Source organism: Elaeis guineensis, chromosome 7 (assembly GCF_000442705.2).
Source record: "Elaeis guineensis isolate ETL-2024a chromosome 7, EG11, whole genome shotgun sequence".
Lineage (NCBI taxonomy): Eukaryota > Viridiplantae > Streptophyta > Magnoliopsida > Arecales > Arecaceae > Elaeis > Elaeis guineensis.
This window is the reverse complement of record NC_025999.2, coordinates 90,007,445-90,030,040: the sequence shown is the minus strand read 5'-3', so window position 1 is coordinate 90,030,040 and position 22,596 is coordinate 90,007,445. Positions and strand designations below refer to the sequence as shown.

Here is a 22,596-nt window from a genome sequence, read left to right as displayed (position 1 = left end):
TTTTCTCATATATTAGCTATTCTCTCCATTTCTTATGATTGATTATAAGAGTATTGCAAGATTAGAAATATTATGATTTAATTAATAATATAATAGAATGGAAATATGATACCACTATTATTAGAAATGTTCTTTAAAGAAAAAGATATGGAACAATTTGTTTGCATGTCCAGAAGAGATGATTAGAAACAAAGCTAAAGAAATAAAATTCTACTAAATAAAATGTTAAGCATATGGTGCCACTAAAATATGCGATATATGTAACTCATTAAAGGGTTAACTTTGATATTAGTATTATATTGTAATTATTTTTCATCTAGCAATAAACTATGTTAACTTGAAATAAGTTTAGCCGGAACTATTTTTTTTACACAATGTTTTATATAGCTTATATCATTATTGATATATATATACACTGCATGTATATTTCAAGTCCATCTCGTTAGCATCTTGGAGTATGATACATGACCATCATAAATTAAACATGTTAATTGGTTGGATTAAGTGTTGAATCCAACTTAGTTCTTGTCATGACTAATTTTTTAGAAAGATCTTTTCATTTACATACGGTATTATTTTGAACATTAAAGTGATTATATATAAAAAAATGTCTGACTACTACTATAGAAATTGAATCTCAAATCAATCATCAAAATAATTTATTATCAAATTTGGCATGGAATTAAGATACCTATTTTGGTGATAGATATCAAAATACTTCATGGTAATTCATTTTATTCTCTTAAGATCTAAAAAAATAACTTCAATTAATTAAAACATATTTTCAATAAAAATAAATTATATATATATATATATATATATTTTTTTTTTATGATAATCTATAATATTAAGTAGTGAGAATATTCACATGTAATTCCTTCACCATGTGGATATTTAAACTTTGGTATCTCAAGACTAAACAAAAAGCATAACAAAATATGCAAAAATTCTACTCCCACAAAGAAATTTAGGAATTATTTATTTATTTAATTTTTTAAAATAAATTATTTATTATCAATGTTTCGTTTACTCATATTAGTGTCATGACCTCTGGATATATATATATATATATATATCTAAAAAATAAAATTTAATATAGAGAATTTTAGTATTTTTGAGGAGAACTGAAATCATGGTAAAGAAAAGATAACAAAAAATATGGTGATGCATTTCATATGCTGTCATGCAATTATCACAATTGAGTCATAATCATAGTTGAACTAGAATAAGAAAGTTCTTGATTTTACTAAAGATTTTATAAATCAAATTATTTACAAAACATTATTGTTAGGTTGCCATTATTATTATTATTTTTGGGTAAAGAGGTTATCAGCAGTTTGGTTAAATTTTTTGGAGTAACTGGAAAAATACTGCACATCCGGGTTGTAGGAGAAAAAATTAGTTAGTGCTGTTGTTGCTTTGATCATCGTATTTTTCTTTCTGTACTCAGAAACCAAATAAAATACTGAAAAGCATGATACAAAAAATAAGAAGAAAAACTTGTAAACATCATAAATGGCTTAAATGTAATTTCAAGTAAAGGGCTGGTCGTTTTAGAAGACCGCCTGAATTGGAACACCCGTCCAAAGGGGCGCCTTCGCTTCCTCCCTGTGCCTGCTCGTATATGAACACCCCCACCGTTCTCCGTTTTACTCCCCCTCTTGTTACATCCTTTTCTTCGTCAAAGCCCAAACAGGGACACCCTGCCCGACCCTATGGAGGACACTTTCGATCCCTATCTCGTAGAAGAGTCCTCATCCGCCGCCGCCGCCTTTCCGGCGAAGGACCCCGACCACGGCTGGCAGAAGGTCACCTACGCCAAGCGCCAGAGGCGCTCGTCGAACGCCGCCGATCCCAACCGGCACCACCCCAACGGCCTCCCCCACGCCGGCGATAGTTCCCACGTCTTCGCCTCTGTCGAGCAGAAGGCGCTGGAGCGCCGCCGCGCCCTCGAGTCTGCAACCGCTGTCGCGGTGGTCGCCGAGGCCGGAACCACCGCCCCCAGATCGAGGCCCGCCGCTGCCACGTCCGACGACGAGGACGATGATAGTGGCGCGGAGGCCTCCCGCGGGGGACAGGAGAACGGGGAGGCGGCCAAGAAGGTGAAGCAGAAGAAGCCCAAGAAACCGAAGGTCACGGTCCAGGAGGCGGCCTCCAAGATCGACGCCGGAGATCTTGGCGCGTTTCTTGTGGAAGTGTCGGTGAGAATTCCATCTGATTAGGTTTTGGGACCGAATACTCCGTCTATTGCTGTAAATATCGAATCTTGGGAATGAATTTAATCTTTTCCCCTTTTCAGGTTTCCTATGAATCGCAACAGGATATTCAGCTCATGCGGTTCGCCGATTACTTTGCGCGCTCATTTGCCCCGGTCAGCGGATCGCAATTCCCATGGACCAAGATGTTCAAGGAGTCCCCTGTTTCCAAGATCGCTGATGTGGGTTCACAATTTTTGATTAAAAATTATCATTATCATCATCATCATTGTTGTTGTTATTATTATAAGAAGATTCTGGTGTAAAATATTTCCCTTTATCGATAAAATACTATCTGTACTTTTGTTTGATGATTACCTAAAAATGGCAGGCGTTGTCAATAGTCGATTTGAAATAGGAAATATATTGACATAATTGATCTTTATATTCCCGAGAAACTGAGATTTCACTTGTGCTAGATTGCTCGTAAGTCGTTTTATGCAATTGACATAATCGATCTTTATATTTCTCAAATGTACTGTAATTATGTTTCAACATGCATATTCCTTTGATGGAGTGGAATTATTCTGGTCTCAGTTTTGGATTTGTGTTTCGTGAATTACCACACATCTGGAGAGATCTCTAGCTAAGCATATGAATTCTTGTATGACAGTATATCACAGTACATACATCTATTGCGATCCAGGTCATTTGTGGTTACCTTCCTATTGTAGATAGGGGTTGATGGATCTGATCAAAATGATTGAACTCAAAGCCCACATGGGGCAACAGAGCAAGACATATGCAAGTGCCTTTCTTTAAGAGAAAAGTAACATGGCTTTACTGGGAAACTTTTCTACATCCAATTGGTGCATACATTGGACTCTTACTCACAACTGTTAACTAGATCATTGGCAGACATTTTTGATCTGCACATTGTCGTTTATTTTAAATGCACCTTGTTTGGAAATTTAAATGCCTGCCTTATATTCATTTTTTTTCCTCAAGGACATGAGGATGAGAACTTTTATTTGTTTAGGGGCTAAATGGCTGCATGCAGTTTGATCTTACTGAGAAGAGAGCTTTGCATAGGCTGAATTCAGAAGAAACCTGAAATTGTTTCAATTGTTGGTTATGGATTGGTGGCAGGTTACTTTTAATGATCCAATGTGTCACATGCTAAAATATGAGCTTAGGTTGTGAGATTCGATCACCATTTTTAGGAGCCATACAACATTATCCTGCTTAATTTATCGATACACATCATTGATCTGCTATGACATATTCATCTTTGATTGTATAACACTGCACTCAAATAGTAAGGTGTAGTTTAACTGTAGTTGCCTAAGCAAGCTCTGGTGGCATCTGGTGACAAATGATAATTAAATACAGTCTTAATGGACCATTTACAACCATGTTCAGGAGGTTGAATGCTGTCGATGATGGTTGGCCTGGTTTGACTATAATGTCCGATGAATGGACAAAAGTAATCCGAGCTTATTTGCTTGGAGATCCATTTCATATGCAATGTTTTTTTTTTCTTTTCAGCACCGTGGCAAAATGACAATGATTCAGGAAACTGCAGATAGCCAATTTCAGTTCATTTGTTGCTTGTCTTTTTCATTTCATGAATATTCATATTTGTATGTAGAACTTCTCTAAATGCTCATTTTCCTCATTTTGTTTGTCTTTTGTTCTCACACATGTTTACCAGAGTAGCAAGTACCAAAGTGAAAATAACTCATCATGTGTGATTGTAATCAGACGTTATTGGTCATTGATACAAAATACAAATCATTTATGACCATGACCCATGGTTGTTGAACTCTGACCAATTTAGGGTAAGGTTGATCAAGTTGTGGAAGTCATACTATAGTTTTTTTTTGGCTTATGTGCTTGCAGCATAAATGTCCCTTTGATTGGGCATGGTTGAGCAGCTCTGTTTAGCTTTGACCTTTGTTGATTCTAACTAAGCATGAATTTGCATATGGAAGTACTATAGACCAACTAAGACTTCTACTGGCTAAAGGGATGAGTCAAGATTCTATTATGGCTTTTTTGCTTGCAAGATAGTGATAATTGATACAGGGCAAAAAATCCAATTAACAATGATGTAAGGTGATATTTTTAAGTGTGGGAGTTTTAGCAAGGCTGCTCAAGGGACTTCATCAGAAAGAGATATACTTATTCTACTTTATTTATTATCTTCTCCAAGATTTCCTTTATATTTATTTATTCTCTTCTCAAGTGACATGGATCTCTCACTTCATAGTCAGTTATGTGCCTTCTCATTTACCATGTTTATATATTCATCAACATTATGTTCTTTTGTTTCTAGTTGCATGTAAACATCTGAATTATGTCAACATGCTCTCGATAACTCTTTCATTTTGTTGTTGTTATTCACTTTTTGAGGTTATAGTTAACAAGATTTTAAATCTATATGAGCTCTATGAAGGAGCTTGTCAGCTGCTTATTCAGTTTGAAACCAGAAATCTAATCATCTTCATTTATCTGGAACAGATTCCTCTGTGCCACATATCTGAATCTGTTTATAAAACGTCAGTTGATTGGATTTCCCAGAAATCAACTGATGCTCTTGGTGATTTTGTTTTGTGGTGTCTGGATGCCATCCTTTCTGATCTGGCAAGTCTTCAAGCAGCTGCTAGAGGCTCAAAAAAATCTGTTCAACAGTCTCCAGCAAAGGCTCAGGTGAATGTTCAACCACAGTTTCCAGATTCTGCATGTCATTTATGGAATGTGCTGGTATCATGGCTAGAGGAGTTGAATGAGATTTAGTAAATTTAAAACCGGTATAAAGACAGTGAGCATCTTAAACTATATATCAAGAAGTTCTTTTTTTGTTGAAGGAAAACGATAAGTGAGATGAATATAACAAGCTGAGAAGTGAAAATTGATTTCAATTTGTCAAAAATTCTAAATGGTTTATTCACAAATCTTTGACTCTTTTTTTTTTTTAATATATATGTCAAAGTTACGTAACTTTGACTCTCGATATCTCATTGTAGCTTGCTTCAAAACTTTCCCATTTCTTGTACCTCTTTTGTTTCCATATATTTTGCTACAAGGAACAACTTTTGGGCACCTGCAGCCATCTTGATAATAAGATTGAAAAAAGTTTTATCTGATGCATATAATCTGTGTGAAACAGACATGGGTGTTTACTGTTAGTTGAAGTGATAAGTTGGCCAAAAGAAAGTAAATTAATGTTATGTATTAAAAATAGAGGTCTAAATGCTAAGACATTGACCAATTTGACTAAAATGGAAATGGAGTGGTTGATGTAGCATCTTAAAGTGGACACTGACCAATAATCATCCGGCTAGTTTTTCTGTCCTCTTCAGATCATATACGTAATACAGAGTTGCATAATATCCTGCAAGCAAATTTTCTATTTTCCTATATTCCTTTTCTTTCTTGCTTGTTTTCTTCTCTTTCTCTATTTTGATCTTTTCTTTGTTTCATCTAAAAATTCTTTGATTCTTCTTCCTCTATGAAAGTTTTCTTTATGAACCAATAGGTTCTTTCTTCTTTTTATGTCTTCTGAGAAATGCGAGGGGTTTGTTTGTTTCTGGGTGTTTCTTTTGCTTGTATTTTCTTGGCTATGGGTCTGAACCTCCTACTCTTTCCCCCATTCTGACAAGTCCTCTATTTTCTGGATACATCTATCAACCATCTGAGGTTTGCTTAAGAAGCATCATGGAAATCATCCTTATTTTCCATCTCTGCTTGTATGGGGTATGTAATTGATTTATGGAAAAAGGCTATGAAAACAAGATTAATTTAGTGCTCGGTATACTAAAACTATCATCTACATAAGGGTATTCTAAAGATTTTTCTTAATCATACCATAAAACTTAGCCAGCATGGTGTAGCTTATTTTCATTTTGTGCTTTTTGGGGCATGAAGTCCAATGTAGCATTCAATATGCTTTCAAATTGTCATCCACATAAAGTTATTAAAAATATCAAATTTTATTTAAAAAATCTTATGGATAATGTAGACTATAGTCTATAGGGCACTCAGTGTACTTTATTATTACCATAACACCATTTTTTCCTTTTCGTACCAAGTAACCAGGACATGGCTGGATTACTAGAGTATGGTAAGCATGGTTCTCATGTTAGTCAATTATACATAACTATTTAGAGTTTATTAGCTTAGCTATAACTTAGGTGGATGTTTGGAAAGTTAGCAGAATGTCTAAAGACTGACTTTTTGATTTGAATTTTTGGTTGTGGTTTTGTTCATACCATTAACAGTTCAGCAGGCTCTTCGGTGCATAGTTGTATATAGCAGAGAGAACATATACATTAGGGACTTGTTTGATTCACAGGAAGAAATGTTCTTCCCTGGAATATTATTTCTGGGAAGGTGATTCCTAAGAATATAATGCCTAGGAAAGTGGTTTTGGCATGTTCGGTTGACTATGGGAAAGTAGATTATTTCAGCGGCTTATGTTTCGTTGAACATCCACTTTTCTAGAAAAACTGTGTAAAATACCTATTATATCTTTAATACAAGGGAAAACCTTATCCTATTTTATACGTTGCTGTTGTTTGTAGATAAAAAATTATGATGATTAAGGGTATTTTTGGCCATAGATCATGGTGGAGGAGGGTTGAGGTGTTGTGATGGAGAGAATGTTCATTTAAGCCATAGATCTTTTGATGGCTTAAAAGGATATTTTCAAACAAAAAGAGCGTCCAATTCCCATCCCACGGGAAAGCCAAAAACCTATATTCTACATGAGTTTTTCTATCCCATGAAACATGAGAACTGTATTCCTACGAGAATATCTTTTTCAAATTTCTCTCCTTTAAAAACTCCAACCAAACAAGGGGAGATTTTTTTCCACTTCCTGTTGATCGCACTTTCCACCCTCCACTTTCCACAAACCAAATGAGTCCTAGATACTTTTTGTCAACAGAAATTTAATCTGTAATTATGGTCATGGAGTTTTTGAATTGAACATAGGCCATGAATGTCCTCCAATTTTGCTTCATACTCCTATGATATAAAATATTTTAGATTTTCAAAATCTAGTAAAAAAAATGAACCCAACTTAGTTTTTGTGGAAAAATTGCTGATAAATAACGAGTAGAAATTATCATTCACATCATTCTGTATACAATGCTACCAACTGCAGGTTGCAATATTTGTTGTTCTAGCAATGACGTTAAGACGGAAGCCTGACATACTGATAAACCTTTTACCAACACTAAGAGAGAACCCCAAATATCAGGGACAAGAGAAACTCCCTGTTATAGTTTGGGCAATTGCTCAGGTAACTTGTTTATCGTTTTTCCCTTGTTTGACTGAAGGAAACAAGCTGTCATCATCATCTGCTGTCTTATGAACTGATAAGATTTTATTTATTTATTTATTTATATTTTTTAAACAGGTGTCTCAGGGAGATTTTGCCATAGGGATGTATTTATGGGCACATTTCCTCTTGCCTCTGATTTGTGGAAAATTAAGCGGGAATCCACAATCTAGGGACTTAGTTCTGCAGTTGGCCGAGAGGTTGGCCTTAGGAAAAATGTAGTGACATATCTGCCATCTTCATGTTCTTGGAATACTAGCTTCTTTTTCATTTTCTGTGCAGAATTTTATCAGGGCCAAAAGCTCGACCTATCCTATTGAATGGTGCTGTCAGAAAGGGGGAACGTCTAATACCACCTGCTGCGCTTGATTTGCTGATGCGGGCTTCATTTCCTTCCCCAAATGCTCGAGTCAAGGTATGTTTTTCTAAGATAGCTTTGCCTTCTTTGTTCCACACAGCTGGAGTCGAGCATTGTTGATAAAAACATAATCTTGTGCAGGCCACAGAGAGGTTTGAGGCGGTGTATCCTACTCTTAAGGAGCTGGCTCTTGCAGGTTCTCCTGGGACTAAAAGTACAAAACAAGCATCGCAACAGCTTTTGCCTGCTGCTGTAAAAGCAATGCAAGAAAGTATGGAAATTGCTTTATTGCATTATAGATTTGTTTCTTTTTTTCATGTTTTATGTCTTATTTCTCTGATTTGTAGGGAAGCAAATTATGTAAACTTGATGTCATAATGATGATAGCTTAAATCATACATTTGTTGCAGACAATCCAGAACTAACCAGAGAAGCTGCTGATATTTTTATCTGGTGTTTGGCTCAAAATCCTGACTGTTACAAGCTGTGGGTGAGTGATTCTATTCCAATTTTGAACTTTCTTTCAATAATTTTAAATTGTTCTAGCTAGCCCTTTTGATTATTGCTTAATCTGGTGTCCACGTTATCTAAATAATAATATCAGGAAAAACTTCACTTGGAGAACATGAATGCAAGTGTTGCTATTCTTCAAAAATTGTCTAGTGAGTGGAAGGATTATTCAACAAAACTATCTCCTCCTGATGCTCTGCGGGAGACACTGAAGCACCTAAGGGCAAAGGTAAGCAAATTTATGGATGGGCAGTTAAATGCTAGATTTTCATTATTGCCAAACTTGTCTCTGTTTTTTTAACTTTTTGCATCATGGATTTGCAAATATGTTGCGACTTTGAATTTAGTATGTAGTTGTTTGGCATCAAATGTTTCAATGCAAGCTTATTTTCTTTGAGGCACTTGGTGTTCTCTGTCATACAGAACGAGGAAGCCCTATCTGGTGATGTGGATTCCACCAACCAAGCATCCATTAGAGATGCAGACAAGTATTGCAAGCTGATCTTGCGAAGGTTAGCACGTGGCTTTAGCTGCTTAAAGGGTGGTGTTTGTGTACTCTTGCTTGCAGTTGCAGTTGGTTTTGCTGTGTCTTCAAACATGGACTCCTGGGATTGGAATAAGATCCATGCAACATTTGGTTCCCTTCAATCTTTCTGATCATAAAATAATGCCTGATTAACCTGATTCAGCCACCAGTCGGAGAAACAGTCCAGGAAATCGGATCCAAAATCAATAGTGTTTATTTGCTTTGCCTTTCTTTCCTTGGAGAAGTGTTCCATGGAATACCTGTTAGAATTCACAAGTTGTTGAGAGACTTAACGGAGGTTAGGTAGTTCTTTTTTTAAAGACTAATTGTTTTATAGTTCTTTTTGCAGTGAGGGATGAAGAATAGTTGTGTTTTGATTGATTTTAATTTCTGCTGCTGGATTCATGAATCCATTGATGCATGTGTAGATTTGTGCCATTTGTTACCTGCTGTAGTGGCGCGATTATTCATCTCCTGGACTGATCAATTGGAGCTTTTTCTTTATAATTTTGCGAGTAAAGTATCTCTATTGCCCTTTCAGCGTCCACTAGCACAGATCATGATTACTGCTATACGGACTAGTACCGATCATGATGACTGTTTAATTATATGGAGATAAATTCCAGGAGCCAGCAGGCATGTCGCCCATGCCTGTCAAATTTGCCAACGCTATCAGTTGTAATTCCGTTTGATTTGTGTCAGTAGGGCTGGCCTATTATGCCTTAGGGACGTGGTAAGCGAAAGGTCACTGAGGTTCATGAAAACATGATGCTGCGCATCAGTTCTTCTACAGCCTGGGAGAATCGTCGGGGAGTAGGCCATTATAAATATTCAACGATTCAGCACTCTATCTGTTACACAAGATGCCACTTATTTATCCTTCAGGCTTTACCGAACCAAACATGTAACATGGTGCGTCTCAAGGTTGGATTGTTTATGTTTTGAGCTATTTAGACAAATATTGTGGTGAAAATGAGCTGCCTGGAAATTGGTAGAGCCTTTTCCAAAGGAAAATTTTGTGTGATTTTGTCTTTGTCGGGTTTCCTTGCAAAATCAGATTTGCTGGTATAGAATTTTTGTCTGTGGGTGATCATTTGTGATCGGTGATCTTCATGTCTGCTGGATCTCCGGCCAGGGCTCCATTCAGGTTTTACCGTGTTTGCGTGATGGTTGGGCTTTAAGTTTTGTGGTAGAACTACTTTGGGGGCTTGGATCCCATCAACCGCCTTGGTCGGCCGGAATTAGGACTACGGAGCATTATTATGGCGATGTTGTTAGCTTGGAGAGAGCTGACCATCTATACCACACCACGTTCTGTTCTTGTCCCTTTGGGTCAATGGATTGGATCAGTAATCGTAGTCGGAGCTAACTGGGGTCTGGTCAAGATCTGGCCAGATGAGAACCTAATTTGATTTGCCTATTTTTCATTGTTAAGCACTAGCGGACAGCTGCTAGGCAGCTGAAATTTTTACTTTTGGTAGAAGATGGCTCGAAGGCTATATTAATAAATATAAAGTTAGTTTACGGACCTTGTTCTCCAGAGGGGATAAAAATAGAAGCAGAAACTGAGGAACAAAAAAATTAAACAAAAGCTTACGTATCCACAACCCATTCCAGATCCGTATCCCAGAAATATTCAGATGAAATACTGTAGACCCAAATCTATATATGAGATGTGAAGTACTGTAAGCTGAAGCAGTGATGTGCAATTGAGTTGAACCACAAATAAGTAGCTGAAAAATCATCTAAGAGAAGGATAGAACTAGAGGATGGGTGGACAAATCAGATGAAATGGAAAGCATCAAAATTTGTCAGAGCATTAGACAATTTGAGGGAAAAACTTCTTGAGATAGCCAAAGTTCGTTTGTAAGCATTGAACACTTTGTGAGGAGAATGAAATAGCATCGCCATCCCTGTGAAGAGTGTAAAATATTATACTTATTTTGAAACTTCCTGAGAGTCCACCTGTGTCCGCATGAGCAACAATACACCAATGCAGAATTCCAGCTGATGGAATATACACAACTGCTGGTGCATAACAGGCCCGGGCTGAATTACCTAATTGAGAATTAAGGGTGAAACTTGCAGCAATAGGTATTGGCACCGACAGAGTAAAAGTGTTTTGCAATAAGCACAGAGGATGAGGGGATGTGCGGATCAAAGAGACTAAGATATTGCGGTAATTATGTGAGACATTATAGGAGCCAGAGAACAATGTAATAAGGTAGTAGTTAAAACTGCACACCCAGGCTGAATTTAACTGTAATATTCCTGTAATTAAGTAATGAAGGGGGCAAAAGCAGAAACTATAGTGGCCAGCAAATGAACTGGAGAAGGCATTAAACACGCCGCTTGCATAGCGCTTTTCTTTTTCTTTTTATTTTTTAAAAGTTTCGACCGAATTATGCTTAATCATATTTAATTTATTTGCACTCGATCACAAAGGTACCTCGAAAGTGTCCATATTCCCATCAGCCACCTTACATTCCATATCTAAAGATTTGGAGTAGTTGGCTACCATAATTACTACTGCTGCTACTATTGCCGATGTTCTACTAATGTTGCTGTTATTGCTATTATTACTGTTACTTCCGCTGCTGCTAATATTATTATTACTGTTACTTCTGCTCCTACTATTACTGCTACTGCGTTTGCTCCTGTTGCTCCTCCTCCTGCTGCTTGCTATCACTACTGCTGCTGCTACTCTTCTTCGCCTTCCTTACATGCGGCCGTGTCCGAGATGCCGCCGCCATTCCTGACATCCTCTTTGCCCGCTGTGCCCATCTTCTTTCTTCTCCCCACCGTCCCATCTCTCGCTACCCACCACCGTGAGACTCGACCGTCCCCAACAGCCCTCCCTCCATGCGACATCACCGCCATCCCCGACGTCCGCTCCGGCCCCTGCCATCGATGGTGCTACCCGCCGTCTTCTACCTCCCTCCCTCCCGACCTCCTCCTCGATCGGTCGGCCCAGCTTCTTTTCAGCCGTGCGGCCCAGCTTCTTCTTTTCCATCATAAACAGCTGAGCTAAACGCCACGCCATCTTGCAGTTAACCACGTGGCAGAGTGTTACGGTTGAGAAAGCCTGGGTACGTGTTAACCGATGACTGGGGTTTGCACCACAGCCGCTGCCCAGAAGCCAATATCCAATCCCACCGGCCTTTCAGCAAATCCGGTGGTCTTACAAGTCGCAGGGCAAGCGTGAAGAATGGGGGGGACGTTGTCGGCCTCTCTCAGTGCACACCCCACCACGTCCTCCTAAATGTGTCCAGCGGCCGTGGAGCTACCACTATTCCCCCCTCCTTTGCTTCTTCCAACATCTCTCCTCTCCCGTGTCCCACCTTCTCTCTCTTCAACTTCTTGCGCGCCTTTGTCTTATCTATTGAGAAAAAAGAGGCAAGGCCATATGAGATGGCGAGACCTATCATTGCGGTGGTGGCCTCTCGCGGACTCTCTGCCGTTCCCCGGTACCAAATGTCTCTCTTCTTCCACTACTCCTGCAAGGCCCCCTTCTCTCCTCAGGTGCTCACCTTCTTTCCTCATTGCTTCTGGATTCCTCCTTGGGGTTTTCTTTTGGATCTCCGGGATCTTTGGTTTTTATATCTTAATAAGGTTATCGACAGGCTGTTACTGATTGTGCTCCATAAATTTCTTTTTATTATCGGATTCTAACTGGAATTCCCCTCAATCTGTCTCGGTACTTTTCTTGTTCCAGCCTACTCTGCCACCGAAAACTATGTCGCATTTACCAGTTGCTGGTTTTAATTATGCTAGCAATGGACTTGTTGCCCGACAGGAGGTTTTGGACTTAAGAACCCAGTGGAGTTTTATTAATGGATCAAGATTTGTGCTTCGGCCGAAAGTTTCAAGAATCATCTATCATAGAAGAGGATTTAGTCCATCAGCTTTGTGTAATTCTTCGACAACCAACTATAATTTTTCCATCCCGACCTTTTTTTTTTTGCTTTTTGAAAGCTGGTTATGTTTGTTGTTATCTGGCGGAGATTGTTTGGTTGTCACTGTTGCTATGAGAATCTTCGCTGATATACTGCTTATGTAGCATCTTAATTTCTGCTAAGCCAGTTCTATAGATTAAGTTGGAAGCCCAGTTGATTCTAGTTGCTGTGTTAAAAGATTTTGAATAATTGACATTAAACTGATCACTTAACTGTATCTTGATGATAAATTCTTAGACATATCCATAGCCTTAATCAATCAGCGTTGTCCCTGATGATTGTGGTTGTTTTTCTAAATCCTTATTTGCCATTATTTTCTATCAAGGGCAACCTACGATATTAAGATGTAAGCTCATTTTCAATAGATGAAGCTCCGGATTGAGTCTTCCATAATCTATACTGAACACTTGAGAGTTGAGACTCAAGCGTCTCATCACTTACAGGAAGAAACATCGGTTTTACTTTGCTCTATATATTTCTTCTGTTGAGTAGTAGGTCCTTCCTTTATCTATAACTTCCATCCATCTTCGTTACCAGGTCAGACAAGTGTTGTCATCTTGTTTGGGGCATGTAGTGTTTTTAAAAGTAGTCATCAACTTTTGCTCACTGTTTCTGAGCTCTTCAGCTGAGCTGGAACATCCTCCTTAACTGCAAAACTGGATTCCTTTCACCCTTCACACTATATGGTTATGTTATGACCTGCTTCTTCTCATTGTAAGACATTAGTTTTCTCTTTTATTTTCTATTTTACACTCTTTTTCTAGGTAAATTTTGTTTGATCTTCATGATTTAGCATTAATATTTTTATTGCTGAAATTTTTATGAACTGACTTATTTCTTGACAACTGATACTGTTATGCACGATTACTTATATAACCTGATTCATTCAATTGATTCTACAGTAAGATAGCAAATGTGAATACAACAGTTCTAGACATAGTATAATAGTCCTGAGTTTGCTAAAACTCATGCAAAATGCTACTTTCGACATGCACATTTCTTTGAAAGCACAAATTAAGAATTTTCACACTCAATGTGGGCAAAGTAGAATGTCGTTTGCTGCATTAAAATGCTTGATTTGCTAAACTTGATGCGCTTTAGAGGTTTGCTTTTATAATTGCTGGAATATCATCAAGTATGACTAACATTTCTGCATCAACTTTTTCTTTAATGAGTAGTAGCAGGTTAGAAAAGAGTGATCAAAGAACTTTTCCACCAGTTTAACATTGAAAAATTTTTCCATTGAGGATATATTAAGCATTCCATATCTCAAATAAGTTTTTAAAAAAGTGATACATGAAATAACAACCATATCATTTGATAATAAGTGGTTTGATAATCTTTGCCTCTTTGGCTTTTGGTCATGCACTACTATTGATGATAGAAGGGTTTGGATGGGTCCGTCTCTGCTGTAGTTCACCTGAATTAATGCACTAGTGTCCTTGATTTTGGCTGAGCCTGACATATATTGAGACTAGTGGAAACCAAGTATTAGTCCTTTTCAGTTTTAAGAATTAATGAAGCCAACCATATTAACCCTCCCTATAAACTGCACAATCCCTAAGGGATCCTTCCTAGCTAAAAGATCCTCCTAATCCTAAAAAAGTAGTATGTGGTTCCTAGTTCTCTTGCACCTCTGAAACTAATTACTGGAGGATAGAAAGGGAAGAGAGGAAAAACCGAAAAAGATTCAAGGATATAATATGTAATGCATTGAGATTGCAGTTGTAATGGAAATATTGTTGTGGATATTTCTAGATCCAGGGTAGAGGTCTGCAGTGAATTGCCCTCATATAATAATTGAGGTGGTTTGGATGGGGGAAGTTAGGATTGGAGAGGGAAGGAGTGGTTCAAAGAGACAGAGAAGGCAAAAAGAAGCGAAAGATCAAAATCACTTTCAATTGAAACTTGCATTAGATATGATAAGATATGTTCTTCCCCATTAATTGATCATATATTAATCCCTAATTTGAGCATCTGGGTTTGTGGTCTCGAAGTTTAAACCTTTATGAAAGTGACATTATAAATGAGCTTTTAGTACTCGTGTCACAGAGATCTAAGGCTGATGTCTATTCTATTTGGAGGTTGTTTAGGGTGCAATCCCAAAGGTGTTGATGATTTGAGGCTGCAAAGGTAGGATACTGGTGAGGTGGCAGGTTCATAGGAGAGCTGTACTACGTGAAGCTTGTTGCAGGACCCATAATATTGACATGCTAGTAAAGTGGCAATATGATGTAAGTCAAAATAGATGTGATTAGTCCCCCATATGGTGGACCAGTACTGTGGCTCCTAGATCAAGATCGATTTACCAGAGAAGCTGATGAGATTGCAAAGAAAGAGTCAAAGATTGGTAGGAAAAGCTGGTACATATAAAATAGTCTACTGCTGGACAAATATAGTTGAGGGAAATGACCCATCTAAAGACATGCTGATCTTTCCTAAATTGACCATAGGTCCTACTATGTGCTGGATATCAACTAAGAAAGTAGTTTTTGTGGGAGAAAACACTTTGACAGGAGTTAAATTGCTTAACTCTTAACATGGCAACCATAAAATAGAAAAAGGATACACAAAACTCTTCAAGGATGAAATTGGCAGCAACTTTGGTCAAGCTTATACACAAGTCGAAATAAGTAGTCTTTTAGAGAGAAATTTGTAAAGATGAATATGTTTATCATGAGAGGCTTGGAAGATGAAGACATGATACTTGTAATGCCCAAAAGCTCCTCAATTGAAGTAGGGGTGGAAACAAAACCAAAAGGATCAATTGGAATATAAAATCCCTAAGGGCCTGTTTGGCTGTTTAAGCCCAAAATCCTATAGGATTCATGGGATTAGGCTGACACAACTAAGAAAATCAGTCTAGGCTAGGCTTGTTTAGACAAAAACCTAGAGACCTTTGGATTGGGCGAGCTTCAATCCCATGGGGAGAAAAAAAAGACTTGCTCCAATCCCATGAATCCTATAGGATTTTGGGCCCAGACAGCCAAACAGGCCCTTAGGAGGGTTTTGAGGGTAATTAATGACCGATAGTTGGCACAACAGTTTAGCTTTATTGACACTAAATGATCTAGTCAACAATTGGAACATATTTATAAATCCCAAAACTAAAATAGAAGCTTCAAGATAGTAAATAGGGATGAATCATTGACTAGAGAGAAAGGGCGTCCCAGACTCCCAGTGCATGAGGTTCCTGCAATTGCAAGGTTTTGGGAGGGTCAGACGTATGCAATCTTATCCTTGTATGCAGTGAGGATATTTCCATGTTTCAAACCCGTGATATCCAGGTCATGATGAAACAACCTCAGAACTTCTCGGAAAGAAGTGAAAGAAATTGGTCTGGAAACATATTTACTTAGTGACATTTGGGCGTCAACTGGTGAGTAAAGATGAGACTACCCTAAGAAATTTTGATCTAAGTTCTTATCTTTTAAATGAAATGGAGTGCCAGAACAAACTCTAATATTTTTTATAACAACAATAGTCAATGAATGATGGAATAATATCAGAAATTTGATTTCTGGCACTGTACAAAATCAGGCGATAAGAAGTGGCTATAACTGCTGATCTATCGAGGGTTTGTGTTCATGTGCATGTTTTCTGCAGGTGGGTGTTGGGAAAGAGGGTAGAGTGATGGTTTAGAAGAGGCATTTAGGCAATGGGTTAGACCATGTGGGGCAGCCCTCCCCCAAATTCACCTAAACCTCCAAACCATGGTGAAGGGGGGATTTGAACAAGGTCTCTGCCTCTCTGGTACAACTACCAAGAGACTTTGGCAGCTTGGTGAGCTGGAACCTTCATCATCTAAATTTAGGTCAACAATACATGATCATGAATGAGTCACAAATTCTGCACCATGGTGCTTGTTTGAAGCTTTCATGAAAGTCCCATGAGATCCTGTGCTTGAAGGTGGGATTTGAACAAGGTCTCCGGTGCAACAACCAAGAGACTTTGGCAGCTTGGTAAGCTGGAACCTGCATCATCTAAATTTAGTTCAACAATACATGATCATGAATGAGTCAGAAATTCTGCGCCATAGTGCTTCTTTGAAGCTTTATGAAAGTCCCATGAGATCCTGTGCTTGCACCACCACGAAGCATGTGGAGCAATTGCCAGAGTGTTTGTAATTTCTTATGATACAGCCAAGCATTTGCAATTTCATAATAACTTACTCTTTTAACCCATAATATGAGTCTAACATGCTGGAGGCTGAGCTATATAATAAAACAGCGAAGTGTATATGCTGCTAGGGAAAATCAATAAAATAGGTGATGTGCTCATATTGATGGATATTGTTCCATATGCTCATTAACAAATGGTTCTTAGTGATTGTCAAACATACTGATTTTTTCTGCCTCATTTTTGTGAAACTATGGAAGGCAGTCTGTTTAATGAACACCTGGTTCAGGTGCTGGTTTTTATGTCCATGTCTACATGAGACCTTTATACCATGAATTTGCTGCTTGCTGCATGACGCATACAAATCTATGTGGTTTCTGCAGTTTTAAGAAGCATGATAGTAAGGCAGGTATTCCAACGACATTATTCTCTGCTACTTTCATAATATCATATCATTTGTATCTTGCTCATATTTTCTTTTATCTTGCTCTTGTTTTCCTTTACATTTGGTCTTATTAAGAAGAAATTTCTGTGATCATGTAGTGGTCATCTTGAATAAATTTTCCTGAAAGAATTTGCCTTAGTCACTTTTAGCTCAGCTTATGTTAGGTAGGTTAATATTACTAGATGGTTAGCTCTATGCTTGGAGTTGCTGCTTTTAGAGTTCATGTTGCTGAGCACCTATAACTTCTTTTCTGGAGAGTGAAGATGGTTATAATGACAGGGATTACGAGTTCACAAATTGCAAATTGTGCTTTCACTTGGGGCACGGTTGCTGTTCTTCCATTCTATGCTCTGATGGTTCTGGCTCCTAATGCTAGACTTGTAAGTATAATATGTAGATTTTTAAACTGAATATGATTTCAAACCGACCAGCGAATGAACATCTAAATAAAGGTATGCATGTATATCTACCTGAACTGCTTATATAGTGATCGGATTTCTTAATGGCCAAAACCCAGACTAGAAGAATGATGGACAGCAGTGCCCCTTATGTTATTCTTGGAGTTCTGTATGCATACCTCCTCTCTCTGTCATGGACTCCTGATACATTACGCATGATGTTTGCCAGTAAATACTGGCTGCCAGAGGTTCGTATCCAGCTTATGCTGTACTGGGTTGAATTTTTCAATATATTATTGACCTAGCACAAGTGTATGCATCTGCAGTTACCTGGCATAGCAAAAATGTTCGCAAATGAAATGACTCTGGCTTCTGCATGGATTCACTTACTGGCTGTAGACCTTTTTGCAGCAAGGTCTGAACTTTTCCTACCACTCACATCTCCTTCTCCATTTGTGCTACTTTCACTGTTCCCTTCATTCTCAATTTCTATAGTCTCTACAGTGAACAAAGTGAATGATGCATCATTGTCTCCTGTTTTCTCTGTTTAAGTATATGGTGGCCCATTCTTTTTTCCATATGGAAATTCTTAACGCACACCGTGTTTTGTCATCCAGGCAGGTGTTTGATGATGGTCTAAAGAACAAGGTGGAGACTCGGCATTCGGTTTCTTTGTGCCTTTTTTTCTGTCCAATTGGTATTGCTACTCATGCCATCACTAAGGTACTGACCAAGATGTCAACTCAGTCACATTGATGCTTAAATTTAACTGAACATTGTTTTGCATCAATTCTGTAATTGTGCCAAGAAGAACAATGGACATTTGAAATTATGCCATCCCATACCATGGTGGACTTCATAGTTAAGCTGGTAGTACCAGATTTTTTTGATAAATTATTACTTGAACCGGCAAACTTCAGTAGTGCTTGCTTTTAGTTGGCTGTAGGAGTGCACCGATTTGCTGCGAGCCAATCGAGTGATTATGATTTGAAAATATTTCTGGAAGAAAAGCTTGGATGTAGATATCCAGAAAGAAGCTAATCAAGCTCTGGATATTACAGATTCTTTTTTAAAAAAAATTCTAATAGTGATGTCACAGTTGAAAAATCAAGTTATGTTTTCATCACATTTAATCAGTATTGCAGGCAGACGTAAAAATCACTACAACTTAATACTTCACCCTAAAGCTAAAGCCGCATCTTTTTCTTTAGAAAAAAACGTAATTCCCATGGTGCAACATGTACTAAATAACACCAAGTGACATATTAATCAAATTCTCCCCTGTGGCGGCAGGGATGTAGCTGAGGGTGCTGAGAGGCTCGACGGTGAAGAGGAGGGTGCAGCAGAGAGGCGGCGAGGGGATCGGCGATGTGTGGAGGGTACTAATCTAAACCAACTTAGCTCCATGTCCTATTTCAAGTAAAAGAAGGATTCACATTCTTTTGAGCGAATCTACCGTTAGGTCATTAGGGTTGAAACTAGATTGGTATTAGCATATTTATATCTATATTTATTTTTTTAATAAATATAAATATGAATATAGATATTATTTGAATATAAAAATTTATATCCATATTTATTTTAAACAGATACGTATATAATTTAAATACTGAAAGTATGAATATAATTACAGATATAAGTTGAATCATTAAATTTTACGACTACAGAATTAAAGATGATACTAAATAGATGATAAACTAAGTTAATAGTATATTTATATGATTGTATTATTTTTTTAAAAATTAATAAATATAATAAAAAATTATATAGGGTTATAGGTAGATCCGAATATTTGGATACGGGTCGAATAGTTATCTATCCATATTCATATTTATTTTTTTTGACAGATATGGATATTAGTCAGATCGTCAAATTTTTATCCATATCTGAATTGATTCGGATATAAAAATGGATCGAATGAATATTATCCATATCACTTTCATCCCTATGGGGGAGTTTGGTGATCCAACTTGGATCATCACGGTGATCTAAGATCACTGGTGATCCAAATTCTGTGGTGATCTAATCTCTAGTGATTTAAGATCACTATGTTTGTTTTGCGTGCAATGATTAAATATCCTCAGGTATGTATATAAGCTACTTGTTTGGTATGCTATGGGAATTCAAGATTATTGACTATATAATACCAAAAATACCATGACAACTTGTTTGGGAATTGGGATTGAAGATTGTGGTAGAAAAAGTTTTAGAACAAAATCAAATAGATTTTTTTTCTTTCTAATCAGCATGATGAGAGAAAAAATGTTCTTTTCTTTTGTGGAGATGACGTCCCAAGTACCCGCGCGCATTCATTCTCTCTTCTGTGTGGAGAAGATGCCTCAACTACTCAGCCCACGCGTGCGAAAAAAATATCCTGATAAAAAAAATGATTTCCTCTTCTTGGAAGTCTTTTAATCACTTTTAATTACGAAGATATTTTTGTTAACATATTTTAATATAAGATCATCATGATGGAGTGATGTTGGATACCCATCCTCAAGAGCTAGTTTCCTATCACTGTATTTGATAGTGATTTGAGGAGTGTGGATGATTTGAAATTACCATCACATAGGATCATCATCGTGCAACCAAACACGATGATCTCATCATCTCCACTTATATCACCCTTGATTCTGAGCGGATCATCCCATACTAAACATCCCCTATGGGTCACCCACCTTACAAAAATGGAAGCACTCCAAACTCCATCATTCATTCATCTGCCTTTATATATCTTAAACCAGCATACGATGATGGATTCGCACGAAGGAAGGTGAATCCTTCTTTCGCGAAAAAGATATAACCCCAACTCTTTGAGCTAATGGGCCAGCCTAGGATTCGCTCTATGGCGGATCCCAACTCTTTGGGCTGGACGCAAAGAAGGCCCGGTCTGCACACTAAAACTCTCAGGTATTTTTTGGAGGAGGTTCAGGTTCTGGTATGATCCTGCATGACGGTATGCCCGAGTTGCCAAATCTATTCTCACACCATCGCCTTGGTGATGTCGAACCTCCATTCAGAGCTCCATTACCGATCACTAGGAACCAAAAATTGGAGGGGTTCCTTTTCCTTTTTAGGCTTCTTTGGAGGGGCACTTCCCTCCAGATTTTGAACCCAGAACCTATCCCTGGCACGGGCACCGACGGTGCCAAAGTTTAAGGTGAGCTATTGAAGCACTTGTCTTTCCCTGGAGCTAATCCTTGTCGATCCCTCAGGTACCCCTTTCACGTAATCAGGCTTAAGCAGGTTATACTCAGCTTGGCCCAGCTTGTTTGCACCCCCAAGTATGAGTAATTATTAAGAAAAATTTTTTGTGCACCGCAGGCGGTGCAGAACCAGGTATACCATCCATGGTGATTGGTTTCTGTATGGGGCTGACGAAAAATTTTTTTTTTCGACGCATCACATCCCAATCTTGCACGTGAACCAAGCACCACGGGCGATGTGTGCGGTTCTGCACTGCCCGAGATGCATAGAGAGTTTCTCAATTATTAAAGCTTCATTGAGTCAAGTAGAAGAAAATTGACGACTACGAGAAGCTAAGCTAGCACTTACTGGGCCGGAGATCTAAACAAAGCTAAACACCTCAAGAATTTAACATAGGGTTAAAATCGGATCGGATACTAGTATATCCATATCCATATTTGTTTTATCTGAGAAATACAAATATAAATATGGATATTATTTAAATATAAAAATTTATATCTATATTTGTTTTAAATGAAGATACAGATAGAATTCGGATATTAAAAGTATGAATATAATAGTAGATATAAGTTGGATAATTAAACTTTATCAAAAGTATGGTTACATATTAAACTATAGAATCAAAGATATTACTAAATAGATAATAAATCAAGTTAATAGCATATTTATATGATTATATATTTAAAAAAAAAATAAAAAGTGCTATATAAAACTAGCACTCAATCTCCACATTATAGGGATTTAATTGATAATATTGATAACATTTTACATTAAAGATTGTTTTCACCAATTAATCCCATGATGAGATCAAAAGGATCTCTTAGAGTTTTTCTTTCCAAAAATGACCTTCCAAATTAGTGAAGATTGCTGCATTTCGTAAATGCTTAACATGCCACGTCTCCATGCAGTACTCAACATTTAAAATATTTTTTATTTTTTATCATATTATTTATGATTTTATTTTTTATTTAAAAAAATATAAAAAATAAAAAAATAAAACTTGATATGCGATGTTGTAGGAGATTATCCTATAATCTTACATATCAACACGAAATGACACCCAAATATTCGTGTATCGCTTTACTATTATTATTACGTATTAACGTAGAATGCCACATCTAATACTTATGTATCACTTTACTATTATTATATAGATAGATTTAAAATATTTTTTATTTTTTATCATACTATTTATATTTATATTTTTTATTTTAAAAAATAAAAAAATAAAATTTGATACATGATATTGTGGGAGATTATCCTATAATCTTACGTGTCAACACGGAATGCCACTTCTAATATCTGTATATCATTTTACTATTATTATATAGATATTATATAAAATTTAAAAATATAAAAAATAAAAAAAATTTGACACATGATGTCGTGGAAGATTATCCTCTAATCTTACGTATCAGCACGAAATGCCATCCCTAATACCCGTGTCTCATTTTACTATTATTATATAGATATAAATAGATAGATTTAAAATATTATTTATTTTTTATCATACTATTTATGTTTTTATTTTTTAT

At 37.2% G+C, this 22,596-nt stretch overlaps 2 protein-coding genes across 2 annotated transcripts; both read left to right on the top strand.

The window, feature by feature from the left end:
• The first annotated feature begins 1,637 nt into the window (after positions 1–1,637).
• LOC105048428 (uncharacterized) lies at positions 1,638–9,357 on the top strand. Its single transcript, XM_010927727.4, has 10 exons — positions 1,638–2,201; positions 2,300–2,437; positions 4,719–4,907; positions 7,366–7,503; positions 7,621–7,742; positions 7,825–7,957; positions 8,042–8,171; positions 8,311–8,390; positions 8,505–8,639; positions 8,834–9,357. Exons 1-10 carry the CDS (start codon positions 1,716–1,718, stop codon positions 9,065–9,067), a joined length of 1,785 nt encoding a protein of 594 aa, XP_010926029.1. The 5' UTR covers positions 1,638–1,715; the 3' UTR covers positions 9,068–9,357.
• A 2,636-nt stretch (positions 9,358–11,993) lies between these two features.
• LOC140859499 (uncharacterized) lies at positions 11,994–18,720 on the top strand. Its single transcript, XM_073261479.1, has 7 exons — positions 11,994–12,548; positions 12,652–12,847; positions 17,301–17,420; positions 17,736–17,836; positions 17,974–18,102; positions 18,181–18,269; positions 18,472–18,720. The coding sequence occupies exons 1-7, from the start codon at positions 12,348–12,350 to the stop codon at positions 18,608–18,610; spliced, it is 975 nt and encodes a 324-aa protein (XP_073117580.1). The 5' UTR covers positions 11,994–12,347; the 3' UTR covers positions 18,611–18,720.
• The last annotated feature ends 3,876 nt before the right edge of the window (positions 18,721–22,596 follow it).